Source organism: Colletotrichum tamarilloi (genome assembly GCF_030869305.1).
Source record: "Colletotrichum tamarilloi strain Tom-12 chromosome Unknown Scaffold_12.1, whole genome shotgun sequence".
Taxonomy (NCBI): Eukaryota; Fungi; Ascomycota; class Sordariomycetes; order Glomerellales; family Glomerellaceae; genus Colletotrichum; species Colletotrichum tamarilloi.
The window spans coordinates 784,454-798,620 of NW_026849395.1; the positions used below are offsets into that span (position 1 = coordinate 784,454).

The 14,167-nt window shown below is 51.6% G+C and overlaps 5 protein-coding genes across 5 annotated transcripts; 2 read left to right on the plus strand and 3 right to left on the minus strand.

The window, feature by feature from the left end:
• Positions 1 to 1,271: 1,271 nt before the first annotated feature.
• Positions 1,272 to 2,516, plus strand: CTAM01_05058 (FMN-dependent dehydrogenase; the record flags this gene model as incomplete). The annotated part of the gene is made up of 2 exons (XM_060521088.1): positions 1,272 to 1,426; positions 1,490 to 2,516. 2 exons carry the CDS (start codon positions 1,272 to 1,274, stop codon positions 2,514 to 2,516), a joined length of 1,182 nt encoding a protein of 393 aa, XP_060384457.1.
• Positions 2,517 to 3,329: 813 nt separating this feature from the next.
• On the minus strand, positions 3,330 to 5,270 carry CTAM01_05059 (uncharacterized protein; the record flags this gene model as incomplete). Its single annotated transcript, XM_060521089.1, has 4 exons — positions 3,330 to 4,060; positions 4,139 to 4,380; positions 4,448 to 4,928; positions 4,994 to 5,270. 4 exons carry the CDS (start codon positions 5,268 to 5,270, stop codon positions 3,330 to 3,332), a joined length of 1,731 nt encoding a protein of 576 aa, XP_060384458.1.
• A 2,017-nt stretch (positions 5,271 to 7,287) lies between these two features.
• CTAM01_05060 (allantoate permease) lies at positions 7,288 to 9,007 on the minus strand (the record flags this gene model as incomplete). Its single annotated transcript, XM_060521090.1, has 3 exons — positions 7,288 to 7,653; positions 7,705 to 8,694; positions 8,783 to 9,007. 3 exons carry the CDS (start codon positions 9,005 to 9,007, stop codon positions 7,288 to 7,290), a joined length of 1,581 nt encoding a protein of 526 aa, XP_060384459.1.
• Positions 9,008 to 9,997: 990 nt separating this feature from the next.
• On the plus strand, positions 9,998 to 12,039 carry CTAM01_05061 (fungal specific transcription factor domain-containing protein; the record flags this gene model as incomplete). The annotated part of the gene is made up of 3 exons (XM_060521091.1): positions 9,998 to 10,593; positions 10,717 to 11,154; positions 11,205 to 12,039. 3 exons carry the CDS (start codon positions 9,998 to 10,000, stop codon positions 12,037 to 12,039), a joined length of 1,869 nt encoding a protein of 622 aa, XP_060384460.1.
• A 185-nt stretch (positions 12,040 to 12,224) lies between these two features.
• On the minus strand, positions 12,225 to 13,839 carry CTAM01_05062 (carboxylesterase; the record flags this gene model as incomplete). Its single annotated transcript, XM_060521092.1, has 3 exons — positions 12,225 to 13,265; positions 13,349 to 13,730; positions 13,829 to 13,839. The coding sequence occupies 3 exons, from the start codon at positions 13,837 to 13,839 to the stop codon at positions 12,225 to 12,227; spliced, it is 1,434 nt and encodes a 477-aa protein (XP_060384461.1).
• Between the last annotated feature and the right edge of the window lie 328 nt (positions 13,840 to 14,167).

The window sequence follows — 14,167 nt, forward strand, 5'->3', positions numbered from 1 at the left end:
GCGACTTTTCCGGAACCGGAAAAGTCGCTACTCAGGCCGCTTACCACGCGACGAGAACCTAGTCCCGCGCGCCAGCTTACAACAAGCAGCTTGTCCGACATGGAGGAGTTGAGAGCTTTCTTATGTATTGTGACAATTGATAAAGCTTGAATATGAGGCTTGCGCAACGCACTTATCCCGAAGAAATTCGTGCGACCGTTTGAGAACCTCATACCACTCAAAGCCAGATGCTTTGAAATGTGATGCCTGGATTACTGGACTCGAAGGTCATTGGGCATTCGATAGGCAGACTCAGTGATGCACGCATACAGGTCAGCGAAGATGTCTTAACAAGACACCTCAGCGTAAAGCTTGTAACCCTCAGTCTCGTCGAGTCTCACCGAGTCTCGCCGAGACAAATCGATTTGTTCGGATGCTTTGTGTGATTTTGCAGCTATTTGTAAGTCCTTGATCTTCTGACATCCGTACGGAGGAACCTTCTCAAAGCTCGCGCGTTGACCTTGAGTTCAAAGTTGAGGGCATGGCGGTATGGTCGCCGTTGTGACCTGAGCAGCATTGCTACCCCACAATCCAGATGAGTGTATTCATGGCAGGTTGCCCGTGCTGTCACGCAGAGCCTCAGTCAAGCTTCGAATGATTACCTTACTCAAAACTACGATTCCTTCCTGAAAGACGACCTCTGACTGCCCCCACGTGCCCCTTGATCCTGAGCTTGAGATGTTGGGGATATAACCCGGAGCTCAGGAGTATCTGTGGATTGTTGGGGGTCACCTTAGTCATTCCCCAGAACTTTCAGCTCCAGATTCTCAGAGAGGCAAAAAATCCCGGCCAGAGCCTTGACCCCACAAGCAGCTAATGCTCTAGCAGGGAAAGCTCCATGTCAGGCAAGGGTTAATTCGCCAATGCTTTGGAAGTATGACGTTAAATGAAGCTCCAACACGAACGCTGAAGCAACGAAGCTTCCTTCTGTTTGGGACCGATCCAGTCTGACGGGTCACGATTTGACGGTAGTTCACCCACCCTCGAGTGAATTGGGTAACTTGCAGCGGTTGACGAGACCGCCGGGCGGATACCGAGCATGCACCGAGTGACGCGATCCATCGTGGGCCCGAGATCGGACCGTCACTCGGTCGAGTAAATAAAGCTCCGAGTCCCATCCTCTCGCGCTGATAAGGTTGCCAATTGCTTGATCTTTGACGACAATAGCTTCTCGCTTGAACCTAGGCCTCCACTACCAAGCAACACCACGCAGACGTAGCATTCGAGGCAAGATGACGCTCATCAAAGAGCCAATCATGGAGCCGGTGAACATCGCGGACGTTCACAAGATCGCGCAACAGAAGCTCGCCAAGCCAGTATGGGATTATTACGTGACCGGCGCTGATGACGAGTATACACTTGCGCGCAATCATGAAGCCTACAATGAGTGAGTCGCATCCCCCGCAATCTTCACGGCTGATTAGTATTCTAACCATCCATTACCGTGCAGCATCCTCCTACGGCCTCAAATGCTTCGCAACGTGAGCGACATTGATACCTCAACCACAATCTTCGGCAAACGTTACGATATCCCGATCGCGATCGCACCGAGTGCCTATCAGAAACTGGTCGGCGGGGAGGGCGAGCTCGACGTTGCTCGCGCCGCATTCAACCTCGGAACAAACCTCACGCTATCAAGCAACGCCACGACTTCTCTCGAGGATGTCTCAGCAGCAATCCCCCAGCGCGGCCCAGATTACCCCCGTCCTTGGTTCCAGCTCTATTTCCTCGGCAGCCGAGATCTCACGGCGAAGCTCATCAAGAGAGCCGAGAACGCGGGCTACGAGGCCTTGGTCCTGACTGTCGACACTGTCATCTTGGGCAACCGCCTGCAAGAACGGAGAACCCCTCTGGAGCTCCCTCCAGGAATTGCTATGGCCAATGTTGAGTCGCGCAAGTCCGGCGCCATTTCCACAGCCGGGCTACTCTTGCGCGCTAAGACGATGGCGGAGCATAAGAAGATCCAAGAAGAGAACCACGACCATCTCGTCGACGCCAGCTTGGAGTGGAACGAGGTCATTCCTTGGTTGAGGTCGCAAACCAGGATGAAGATCGTTCTGAAGGGAATTTTGACTGCGGAAGATGCGCAGAGATCAGTAGAGGCTGGTGTGGATGCCATCGTTGTGTCAAATCACGGTGGGCGCCAACTTGACGGTGTGCCGTCGACAATTGAGGCGTTACCTGAGATCACGGACGTTGTCAGAGGCAGAATCCCAGTCATCGTCGACGGCGGTATCACAAGGGGAACCGATGTGTTCAAGGCCCTCGCCCTCGGCGCCGACCTGGTTCTCATTGGCAGAACTGCACTGTGGGGATTGGCTTGGGATGGTCAGAAGGGAGTCGAGGGAGTTCTCAACATCCTCGAGAGAGAGTTGACAAGAGCTATGGCACTGATGGGAACCGCAAAGCTCAAGGACATCTCAAGAGGTCTGCTTGGACGGGCCAGGCAGAACGGGTTCGGTGTTGCGAAGCTATAGATATGGGCGTTTCATCCTATCATGGAGTAGTCATGACACAGGCAAGATAATCTTAGATTGGATTTTGTTTGCTTTCCAGCCAAGCCCCAACGTATTAGACGATAGATCAATGCCGATTTAATTCATTCTGACCGAACGCCCTTCGAGAATGATTGGTTAATCATCGTTCTGTGTCACCAGTATCGACTTCGCCTCAATAGATACTTTCAAACTTACTGCACATTAATACCACTAGGAGCTGAGTATGCGTGGTAAAGCGCAAATTTTCATATGAGCCTCTCACTGATAACTAAATGGCTAAAGCACGAGTTCTATCGTCTTTGGAGGCGGCCTGACCGTAAACTTAGGGATCGTAATCCTCCGAAAGGCAAGGGCAAGGTTCAGTACTCTTAAACTAGCCTCCCATTGATGAATAGAGGAGCTGTTACTCATGAGTCTGATCCAGGCCCCGAAGCGGAGGCCAAATCCAGCCGAATCAAGTAAATTAATTCTTCAACTATAGTGGACAAAGGCAACAAGCAGTGTCAGAAGTTGCAAATGCGTAGAAATTTCGTGACACTGAATACAAAAGTGGTTGGACAGGCTGTTCGCCCTGGAAGGCTTCATCGCAAGTGGGATCTTTCCGAATTTCCTTTTTTCACCCGTAGAGTGGATTTATAGAAGTTACTTGAGTAATATTTAACTCTATAGCTCAAATCTTTGCTCGTCTACAAGAGCATTCCTAGGGTATCTCTATTGAGAGCACTCGCGATGTGCGAGTTCGTATTTTCGAATTCCAAATCAAGCCGCTGTAATCTCTCCACACCCTTGATTCTACTCCTCGCAAGCACCTCTGCAATACTCGGCACCCGGGGGAGGCGGGCATCGCGCACCATCGGGCACGACACCACTCGCACCGCCTGAAACACCCTCTCCATTGAAGTAACACTTTCCAATATCGTTCTGGCAAGGGTTACCCTCACCAGGGCAGCAGTATCCGTACGCGTTGATGTCAAAATTGTAGCAAGCGACAGGGTCGACCTTTGGCTCCGCTGATGGTGTAGCCGAGGGCGCTGGGGCTGCGGTGCTTGTCACCAGCATAGTCGTCACCTCCACGGTCTCCAAGATAGACGTAGTCGAAACAACAGGAGCACCCTCCCAATCTACGAGAGGAATGCCTGCAATTAGAGGCTTGAAGGCTGTCTGGTTCATGCCAGACCAATCCTCGCAGACGTTCTCGACAGCTGGCTTGTAGGTCTTCTCTGCAGGCTTACTACAGGGTGCAGAACTGCTGACTGGCTTTGAGCTCGTTGTCGGGGATTGGGTTTGACGGGGGGTGTTGGTGGGCTCATCGGGCCCTGATTGCTGGGGATCCTTCGAGGGATCGCTGACTGTCTGTCCTTCGGGAACGGGGACAATGACGCCTCCGAACGAGGCAAGGCCACCACCGGGTCCGCCAAAGGCGACGGCTCCCGCGGGGATGACGACTGCGACAGTGCCTGATACTGTGATAACTTCGGGCTCTGCGCTACGAGAAGGTGTCGGAGTCGCAACTCTCGAGGGAGCTACATCAGGCCGCTTTCGTTAGCAATGTAGAATAGATGGTAAACGTGTTGTTCTCAGAGAAGTGACCAGTGACTTACGCTTGCTGGTTGAAGTGATGATGGTGGGCGGCAAAGGAGTACGGGACAAAGAGGGTGGCGCCGACGAAGTTGTCGAGTTGTCAAATCGTACCTGGCGCTTCTGGCGCACCAAAGTAGAGGATGCAGGTGATGCTGGGCAAGCGGGCTGTTCTTCTGCGTTGGGAAACGCCATCGAATCAAGTGCAAAGATGGCATAGTTCTGCGCATTCTTTACCTTCTCTGCTGCTGACAAGCGGGAGCAGCTATACATTGTAAGAGTTAATAGATTGATCTCTTAAGTGATTCATTTCGAGTCCGGAAATGCCTTACCATGTGGCAGAGTAGCAGTCCTCAGACCTATCATCAAGGAATCCGAAGAACGGGTTCTTGAGATCATCCGCACGTTCTCCCGCACCCGTGGCAATGAGCATATGCTGGGTCTCGTGGACCAAGACGAAACCCTTCGACATGTCGCCGATGGCACTTTCAGCCTGCCATTGCTTCACCATTCCCTGGTTGGTAGGCCGGGTCTTATCGAAGAAGGTCTCGCATAGTAGTAGTAAAGTGGTCCCAAAGACTGCGGCCTCGGTATCTGTCGCACTCTGTACACCCGCAACCATTTGACCGTCTGCACAGGGTCCATTGTTTCCGGAACAGCCGAAGACAAGACTCTTATCTGTCACTGTATTGGGGGGAAACAAAGGCTCGGGGGAAAATCGGAAAGCTGTTTCGACACTCGGGGGCTTGAGGGAGTCGATTACAGGACGGTAGTGCTTTTCAATGAGATTGGAAGCTGAAGGACCTCCACTTTCTATGCAGTAAGGGCGAAGTAAGCGCTTTGTATCCTTGAAAGAGACGACAGGTGTGTTGGCTTACCAGGTCCGAACCACGAGAAGTACGCTGGAGTCCTCGCAACATTGGACTTTCCAAGAGCAGTAAGAGCTGCATTTGCGAGTTCATGTGCCTCGACAACGCCCTGATCTATATCTAAAATTTGCTGAGGGCTACATGACCATTGCCCCTTGATGATGACGGCTTCGCCATCGAAAAGATCGCGCTTGCTAATGCTTTGATGCGATGCATGTGATATAACCACTGGCAACGACGCTAGCAGAGAGCCAGAAAGCAGTAATGAACGTAAGTTGAATGACATGTTGTAATGAGTGGACAGAACAAATAATGAGTGACGGAGGAGCTGGTCGGCCTGGCGCAGATTCAACATGCGCCGGTAGAAGCGGAAAACATGCTGCACATTTATGGACTTCTACAGCCGGTAAGACCGGCGCATTCTCGGAGCCATCGTCTGTCAGAAAACATCTAATTAATTATGATTCAGAATCAAGACCAGCTCGCAATTTACTCACTACCCATAGCGCCTCTTTGCCAAGCAGCTCTTAGAAGACCACATTGCTATCAATAGCACCCAGCCAAGCAGCGGGCCACAGACACGGGACCACATGAAACGCCCACATATTGCCACCCTTGGATTAGACACGATGACACGAGCTATAAGCCCCCGGTCACAACCTATAAGCATTCGATCGCTTAGAAAAGGCATATTGAAAGTTTTGAGTACTTCGCCCCAGACAGTCTAGAACCAGCTTCAGTGGTGGCATGTTATGGTCCACAATGTCGCGAAGACAACTTCATCCCGTCTATGTCAATCAGTTCATCCCTTCTGTGCAGACAAGCTCAAGGCTAACGTTAAGGAGAGTACCACTTCGAATCCTTCTGAGGATGAAAAGTTTCTCATGCAAGACTGGATCGCCCCTCCTGCCCGCACGCCTCACGGACTTTGTGGATAGGCATGTTCCTGGCGTTCGCGATATGTCCAACAGCGTCGCAGAATATACCGCCTGGGAACCCGGGAACTCTGAATCTCACTGGAGACCAAACATAAATCTCCGTAAGGCTGTCAATCTCACAGAGCCTGGTTCCTCTACGCAACAGGGATGAGATGATTTGGGCCATGATGTAGAGTTTGACGGCTGCGCGCGGCTACGGCGTGACGCGCAGCTGCGGCATGGACGGAGAAGTATAGTGCGTGAGTCCTTAGTGGTGGTGTGGGCCAAGCCACTGTTTTAACAAACTTCAATCTACGGATTAGGTGCCCAGAACGGCCGGTTGGCAACCATGCTGAAATTGGCAGCGGTCAAAGTTGTCAACTGCTATCATAGGCTTTCTCAGTAGGTAGTTACAGGCTACGGTGCCGGGTGCCGACTCGTTTTCGCCAAAGAAAACCGGGCGCAACGATTACACGGAGCTGTTGATCCACCCCGTCGGAGTTTCGGAGGGTTGCATTGCAGCTCTAGTTGTCTTCTTAAGGAAGAGAACAAAACCTAAAAGTGTCAACCCTAGTTGAAAGACAGCCCAACAGTCTATTTGTCAATAGGGCTTGGTGCCGCCGAGCCGCCAAATAACACATCATCTTGGCAAGTTCGTGCCTGGTAGCCTTCGTGACCAGAGACATGACTCTTCGCCATAGTAAAGAGATGTACGAACATCGGCTGTGCAATAGATACCAGTATGATGGGTGCCGACATGAATCGCACCCCGGATTGACGGGATTACGATCACAAGTAGGGCTGACTCGCCCATCATTCATCCCAAAGCTGGGCAATCAATCAACGTTATTGGGACGAAGAGCGAACTAGTCTATTTATGATCACTCTTGCCAACCGTGCGTAAGAAAGGCGACGCATAGCCTCAACCGACCAGTACACCTTAGGGCTTCGAGGGATCAAGTGAAACAGATTCGATGGCTTGGCATCATGACATAAAAGGTTTTCTGCCCAAGGTATCAGGAGTGGAAAAGAGCTTACGCCTCTCAACTCTTTTCGGGTTTCTTTTCCAGACTGGAAACTTATCGACAATAGTTCCGTCCGATGAGCGGAGTTTTGAGTACCTTACTACTAGTACCGCACGCCCAGCACCAGCATGCTGACTCACGATTCCGCAATGAAGAACTACCAGTGTGTATAAAGTGTGGCATGGAGTGGGTCAAGCAATCGCATTGGAAGCCTTCTTGTTGAGCCTCTCAATAGTTGCCTCGGCTCAACTCTGCTAAATGAGTAGGGAAGACTGCCGTTGGAGATATAGGGGCAAGGCCTTTTTATTGGATTTCACCATTATTACCAACATTTGCTCTCATACGCGCGGAAAATCTTATACTAATAGGAGTACCTGAACTTCCTGTTCTCGAAGTCCGTCAAGTCCATGAGAACCTCATCAGATACATCCTCCGCATTGTGTCCACTAGCCTCCGCCTCCGCGTCTCTCTGTTTGTTCCTCTTAATTAACAACAGCCGAATGGCGATAGCCAATACGACTTGACCGGCAGTGCAACCCATGATAACTTTACAGCCAGTGCCGTAGATGGGCGCTTCCGACGCGAGGAAAGCTTGCGGGCCTATGATGTTTCCCACGCAATACGCTAGAAAGACGAAGGCTGTTGATGTCACACGCTTGGTGTAACCCGCGACATTCGCAGCCGGCATTTGCAGCGCAACGACAAGAGCACCGACGAAGGAGGGACTCTGCAAACCATGTTAGAAGCAACATTCGAGAAGGGAAAGAACACCACTCACAATGTAGTATGACATCAACAGCCCATTTTTGTTGCCGCGGTCCAGTTTCAAGAAAAGGGAAACAGCAATGAGTGTCGGCAAAACCCACGTCATCATGACAATGGTCCGGAAGTTTTTGAACTTCGAAGCGCAAAAGGGACCAGTGAAGATAAAAAAGGCAACCCAGGCTCCATACGGAATTCCGTAGGCAGTCGTCAAGAGGGCATCCTTTGTAAAGCCCTTAACAATGAGTTTGCCAAAGTTGGCGATGCCGCCGTTGACAATCTCGTTGAGAAGGGTGTAGAAGAACAGAAGCCACACTTGGATGTCCTTGAATGCTTCCTTAATTTGAGCTGGCTTGATCTTTCGGCTAAAGACACCAGTCTTGTTGCTCTGGCTGCGAGCAATAAGCAGGGCCTTCTCTTCCACGGTGAATCGTTTGGCAGCCATGATGTTGTTTGGCAAATAGAAGAACAGGACGATGCCCCACACGATGGTAAGACCACCGCATATAATGAAGATGATTCTCCAAACATCCCATCCGTCTGCCTGACCGACACCGTAGAACAGAATGCCGCCGATCATGGAACCGAATCCGTTGAAGCAGTAGAAAGATCCAGCGCGTACCGGCGCCTCCGCCCTGGTGTACCACATGCTGACGATCATCATGAAGCAGGGTGTGATGACGGCTTCGAAAGCACCCAAGAGGAAGCGGCAGACGGCGAGCCCAGCGAAGCTATGGCATGCGGCGGTGCAGGTGAGAACTGTTCCCCAGCAGAGGACGAAGATGCTGACAATGGTGCCGGTGGGGAAGTGCTGAGCAAGGTAACTTGCTGGCCATTCTGCCAGAAGGTAGGCAAAGTAGAAGATACTGGCCAGCCATGAATACTGGCTTTGAGAAGTATTGGTTGTTTCGAAGAGGTCGAAAACTGCGCCGTAACTCAGGGCCTGCTTGTCGATATACTGCAGAAGGTACGTTCCCATGAGAAGGGGCAACAATGTGAGATCGATCTAAAAATGGCACTCGCGTTAGAATTCGCATTATGAAGACAGGGGATGATGCTGGAGTCCTCCAGAGGAACGAGACCGGAAAACTTACCCGGCGGACAAGCTTTTTCTGGGCCTGTTCATCTTCCATGAGCTCTCGCAGATGCGCATGAGAAAGACCATTTTGCTGCAAGAAGATTTCGGCTTCATCGAGAAGTTCAACCTGACCGGCTTTGAGGTCCTCGCCGATACTGCCCGGCCGAGAGGGTTGCTTCTCCGCGATCTCCAGATCCTTGGGCCTGGGCTGCTCTGCGTTGACGGAAGCCTCAACCGCCATTGTGGAGTCCGGGGAAGTGGGCGAGCGGGTCGTCGCTCTTGTGTTCAAGCACGCGATGGACGATGTGGGCACAACTAGTTCACAAGAATTACATGTAGCAAACGCAAGTTGCTATAATGAAGTGAGGCTTTACAACGTCAAGCGAAATTGTTGAGTCGCGAGCTCGGACAATTGCGAGATGTCGGGACTTTCCCGGATCGGCAAACTCCAAGGTCGGGAGTCTCCTTTTATTCATTGTCATTATCAGAGGTAAAAGGTTTCCGGCATTGGCTTTGTCGACTCCTCAACCAACCCCAAGACCAAGTCCCCAACTCGATAAGAGACTAACCGATAGCGACTGTTCGAACATATCTCTGGGCGGCGGCCTACCCCCGACAACATAGGCTACAGATAAGATGTCAGGCGATATTATCTGCCAAAGCCAGCGTCATATCCTAGCAGTCCTCACTAGCAAGACCCAATTGCTGATAAGGGTCCTGGGTCTGAAGGAAATTCCCCGCGTTGAAATGGGGGCATGATGAAGGAGTGGAGTCGCCGTGGACACTGTGCAGCCATTGCCATTGTCGGAAAACCAATGAAGACCGGAGAGCAGATTTAGGTGCCGAAGCTGTTGAATCGACGGTTGAAGAGTGAGTGGAGACATTTCGGTGAACCTCCGCCTTATCAGCTTGCGCGTTGACTAACAACTTATCTTCGTTAGCGTGAGTTGGTCGGGATTTAGCCATGATAGTGGTTGTGGACCTTTCCGCGGGGAAATATCAAAGACACAACTCCCACTCAGCTTCCCCGAGTGCGGTCTGCCGATGAACGGACTTTGCAAACCACGACTGAACGCCAGAAACGAGCAGTAAGCACGCAACCATGTCCACGGTCACAGATCAGCCTACGCCCCGGCCTTACCGGTCCCATTTGCGCCCAGCCTGTTTGCAGTGCAGGCGGCGCAAGTCAAGATGCCAGCAGCAAGAGGGAATCACGTCGTCAACCTGTCAAATGTGCCACGTCTATGGCACGGACTGCGAATTCCCACCGTCTCCTCGCAGTGCAGGTCGAGCACCGCTCAACCCCGGAAAAGTCCAGAAATCCTATCGCACCCCTCAGTCAAACACGCCATGTCGACGGGAGCCTCTGGCATCAGCCAAGGTCCATGTCTCTGTACCTCAGAGCCAGGGTGGTGGCATAGGGGCATCGTGTTCTCCACCGACAAGCACGACGTCCAGCTCAGGCCCCAAAGTTGTGCTTGATCCGCACAACACCCATTTGATGCTGGCACTGGACAGTCCTGAGGACGAAGACAACTCGCACATCATTGGTCCAGCTGTTACAAATGACACTCAGGTGTTGGCTGACTATCTGAGTTCTGAGCCAAGCATCCACGAACGGATGATCCGTGTGGTGAAGCCTAGGCCAGGAGCTCAGGTGGGCCAGTTGCCCCGTCCAACAATGGCCGGGGGTCTTCGGAAGCCAGTCATCTTTACAGCAGTCCGAAAGCGTCCCTATGGTCTGTCACCGAGGCAGACGGCACCGTTGCAAAAATATCAGATTGTCGAAAAGATGTTGGAGCCGTGGACTTCGAAACTCATAGATCTGTAAGTTCTGGCGGTGTTCCCAATGTGCCCTTCACCTCCAGGCCATTGCCATGTCAATGGTGAAGCCGTGCTAGCAGAAGCAGAAGTGGGCGTTGAGAGTCGTTGCTGATCTGAACCGCGCAGTTACTTCCAAAAGGTCAACATATGTTTTCCGCTTCTGGACGAGGTTTCATTCAAGCACCAGTTCAACACAGCCAGAGACAGAATATCGCCGGCGCTCTTGTCCGTGCTTTATGCCCACTCCATGATCTTTTGGAAAACCAGCCCAGAATTGCCCTCACAGTATTGCCCGGACTCTCGATTTATCTGGAACCAAGCCACAGAAACCTTATTTTCTGAACTCCATATTTCGCCGGGAATATCCACCATTATCGCCATTATCCTCAATGTAGGAGGGAGGCCAACTACTTCCATGATCATGAACGAGATCCAGCTCGGCGCCGCTGTATCACTTGCCCAGTCATTAGGGCTCAACAGAGACCCTGTGGACTGGAACATCTCCATGCCGGAGAAGTGTCTACGAATGAAGATATGGTGGGCACTCGTTGTTCATGACAAATGGTGAGTTTACCGCCGATAACAAAGTAGAACACAACTAACCTAAGGTGCAGGCTGAGCCTAGCCTATGGAACGCCACCCCAAATCAAGCGCTATCAGTACGACGTGCCGGATCCCTCATTGGAGTATCTCACCGGGAAAGACGCAAGCGAAGCTCAAATTGCGGCCGCTTCGGTCTTTATCGGTCTGGTCACTTTGACCGGGGTTCTCGATAAGTATCTGGAGCATGTCTACGACCTCAACCAGGGCCGAGACCAAGATAGCAGCCAGACATCTCTTGACTTAGAGCTGAGCATCGGTCAGTGGGAAGACTCCCTTAGCGACGATGTCAGGCGAATCATTACCCGCGGAAACAACCTACATATCCCCGGCGCGGCGAACCTGAGACTGGCTTATCTCTCAACTGTGTTACTCCGCAGGAGGATCGAGCTCGATATCGAGAAGCAGGAAGACGCAGTCCCCGGTGACGCACTCACCAACCGATACATCCAAGTTCGCCGCGCCGCGGAAGAGATTGTTCTCCTCGTGCAGGAACTGGAAGAGATCCATTTGAGCGACTTCTGGCTGCCGGTCAGTGCCTTCGCATTCACATCAGCAATGACATTCCTCTTGCGATGCGCTCTGGAAACCGAGAACACCGCCGGTGGCTTGGCTCAGAGTGCATCCTTAAAGCTGGCAAAGAACCTGATCGACTCATTACAATCTCACCAACAAAAATCGGGATGGGATTTGGGTGATCTCTGCTTAGCTCAGTACGGCGAGGTTGTTGAGCGTTTGCAGACTGCCGACAGCCCTTCGGCAACGGTTCCGGAGTTTCAGCAACTGATGATGTCGTCGGATGTTCCCATGATTGATGAGCTATTTCCTAATCTATGGGATATGTTTTAATGTGGTTGATGATCGATCTGACGCCTCAATGTATGATATTATTAGATGATAGGCCTATGACTAATGACTGAGCTATTTCCTTCATTTCACGCTTAGTACTCACTCATTTCTTGAAGACTCCAACCAATACGAAGCATACCTCGCCGATGCTGAAAAGACTCGAGCTGAGTATAAGACCATCTGACTTAGTCTTCGAAGTTTTCCGTCTGCTTCCACCAAAAGTTGCACTCTTTCTCCGCCCACTTGTAGTCCAAAAACTCAGCCGAAGTCCCCAGACCAGATCCACCAGCACGCTCGTCGTTGCCCTCACCGAAGATCATTGTCTTCCCTACCTTTCTGCCTTCCTGGCCTGGAAAGGGTAGCCAATTAGGGCGACCATCAAACCTGCCCTTGATCCTGTTCGGGTCGCCATGAACAATGAAGGATGTTGCGTACGCGTGCATGAAGCCGGCAATCTCATCTTGCTTTGGTGAAATGGACCTGACCTCGGCATTGTAAGTCTGATAACGCATCTGGTCGCCGTGATTGGCGCCGAATAGTGCCGTCTTATTCAAGGCCCAGTGGTAGAGGTACACGGGAGGGTCACTTGATGACTTGCTTCCCCAGATCGCAGTCTGACGAACGGGGCATGTGTACGCATAGTGACCGTACGCAGCTTCGGCGCGCTTGTACTGTGATCCAATATCAAGAGGTCGAGTCTCAACGTATTCCGAGTCAGGATTCTTCGAAGGATCTGAGTAGAGTTCGTTCAAATCTGCTATATCCTTGTCCGAAAGTTGGGGCAAGAGTGTGCGGAAGAAATTGTCAAAGTCTTCAGAGGTTGATGCCATCTTGGGAACGTACATTGCTCCTTCGTTATGGGCAGACCCTGTGAAGATTGGGACTTTGTTCCATTTTCCTGACTTCCACGCGTCGATTGGTCGCCTTGAAATGATGTCTCCGTCTAGCACCGGTTGCCAAGCCCATCGCACAGAAGGGTTGGATTGCTCGTATATCTTCTGGCCAGACTCGATGATTGTGGAGGATGGCAGTGCTCGAAGACAGGGGAGTATCTCGTGCTCAGGTCTGTTACCGCAGCCGGTGAGTTCAAGGAACTCTTCGAAATGAGCTTCATTCAGCTTAGACTCAGGCGGATGCACAACTCGAGCAGTGTGGCCTCCCGAGTCCATGATGGCTTTATGGAAGAGAGTCTTCTTCTGGTTGACATCCATGATGAGATGCCCGATCTAAGTGATGTCAGCAACGGCCAATTTGGGAGGTATGTCAAACAAACTCCATGCGCCGCGGCGGATAACCCCATGATAGTCACATCATCAGGATCACCACCAAAAGCCGCGATATTCTTTTGAACCCATTCCAAAGCCACATACATGTCTTTCAGTCCGAGGTTAAGCAGACCCTCTTTCTTCGTCAGTGCACTGTTCATCCCACCGGCAACGCCAATTCGATATTGCATCGACACGCCGATCCAGGGTTCCTCAGACCACGCCAGCATAGACGGGGTATTATGCATCCGTGCAGCACCACGGTTGAAGGCCCCGCCAGGAATCATCACAGCAACGGGCAGCTTTTTGGCAGCGGCCGTGTGCCCCTTGGGTCGATACACATTGATCGTCAGACAGTCTTCGCTTTCCCAGTCAGGGCCGAGCCATTCGTCATCCGTGAAAGGAACAAGCTGCTTTCCCGGGCATCTACATGTCTGTTAGCATTTGAACTTCTCGAAGGATTGGGTTCAGAGTCACCTTGGACCAAGCTCAAATGCCTCCAGTGTTTCATTCCCAGACGGCACCGGGACTGCATGTCTGAATCTTAATTGTCCGACTGGAGGAAGTGCATATGGGATTCCCATGAAACCCTCCAGTGGTTCTGGGAATGTGCCGTCGGTCACAAGTCTGCCCGCAATAGTGCCTTGATTGATCGTGACCGAAGCTATTGAGCTGTACTTTGATGTAGTCGACTGGCTAGCTCCATTCTGCCCTGTCCAAAGATAGGCGCAAATCCCAGCAACGGCTAGCGGAAGACCCAATGTCAATCGCCAGTTGGGACCCTGGTTTGTCGTCTTCGACATCTCAAATATCTGACAAAAAACTATGAGTCGTTCAAGTCCTTACACCAGATGATTCGACTC